Source organism: Pterocles gutturalis, unplaced genomic scaffold (assembly GCF_000699245.1).
Source record: "Pterocles gutturalis isolate BGI_N339 unplaced genomic scaffold, ASM69924v1 scaffold45038, whole genome shotgun sequence".
Classification (NCBI taxonomy): Eukaryota; Metazoa; Chordata; class Aves; order Pterocliformes; family Pteroclidae; genus Pterocles; species Pterocles gutturalis.
This window is the reverse complement of record NW_010119645.1, coordinates 4,794-5,836: the sequence shown is the minus strand read 5'-3', so window position 1 is coordinate 5,836 and position 1,043 is coordinate 4,794. Positions and strand designations below refer to the sequence as shown.

Here is a 1,043-nt window from a genome sequence, read left to right as displayed (position 1 = left end):
CACCACACCACACAGCTTGGTGTCATCGGCAAACTTGCTGAGGATAAATTTCATTTAATTCTATCAGGGCTTTGTGTTTACTGTCCCTATTCTGATGGCAAATTAATTCGATTCAATTTCAGGGAAGTTTTTTGAAGAAAATAAGAAAAATGTCCTTAAGCTTCAGTGTTTGTACTCTGCAGCATTGACCCTGAAATTCAGAATGCAACATCTTTTTTTTTTCCTTTTTTTTTAGGGAGGGGGGGCACGTCTGAAGCCTCCACTTTTTTTTTCTGAACTGCCAGCTCTAGCACATAGGATTCCCAATCGAGGCAGCGTCCTGGCAGTGAAGGGAATAGTGGCTATACTTTCTTCTTTGACTTGAAACCAAATAGCAAATGTGTATTTACTGCACGTGTTTTTCTGTTTCAGGAAACACTCCCCGGTTTTAAATGGATTGGAAGTAGAGTGAAAGATCTCCTAGATAATGGGAAAGAAGTTCTCTTTGCGTTTGAAGAGTCTATTGGTATGTATGTTAGTATTGCTTTGAAATGCTGAGAACTGTGGGGGGCAATGAAACTGAACCAGGGGTGCTCTTAGTTGGGAAAAGAAACACGCTTTTGCTCTCTGTTCTTGTAGTTACCACTGTTATTCTCTCATCAAATCAGCTCACCAGCTCACGTAATAAATGATCTGTGAATATTTATGATCCAGTCAGATATCTGGTTCTGCTAGCGTTCCTGTGGAGTTTCCTGCTACAAACCTGTTCTGATACAGGTTGAAACTCCTGCGATGCCGGAGCCGAACCACTGTTGCTTTGTGGCCTTTTAGCTGAGATCAGGCATAGGATCTGTTCTTCAGCAGTTTAATATCTCGAAGGTCCTCCCTTTTGTACTCCCGGGGAGGTGGCTTGCCTCAGTCACACTATCCACTGCACCGACACTGCAGTTCCTCCAGGAGCTGTACGCCATCCCCTCTGAAAAAATTAAGAGTTTATTTCATGCTTCAGAACCACATGTGAGGAATTCAGCCATGTGCAGGAATAGCGTTAAATACCTCAGTGG

General features: G+C 42.9%; 1 protein-coding gene across 1 annotated transcript in view; it reads left to right on the top strand.

Annotated features, from left to right (window-relative positions):
• Positions 1-411: 411 nt before the first annotated feature.
• LOC104464055 (glucose 1,6-bisphosphate synthase-like) overlaps positions 412-1,043 on the top strand; it is a gene marked incomplete at both ends in the record, with an annotated part of 3,466 nt that continues 2,834 nt past the window's right edge. The window contains one exon of the mRNA XM_010076629.1: positions 412-505. Within this exon, the coding sequence (XP_010074931.1) occupies positions 412-505 (94 nt within the window). The remainder of the gene's footprint in view (positions 506-1,043) is intronic.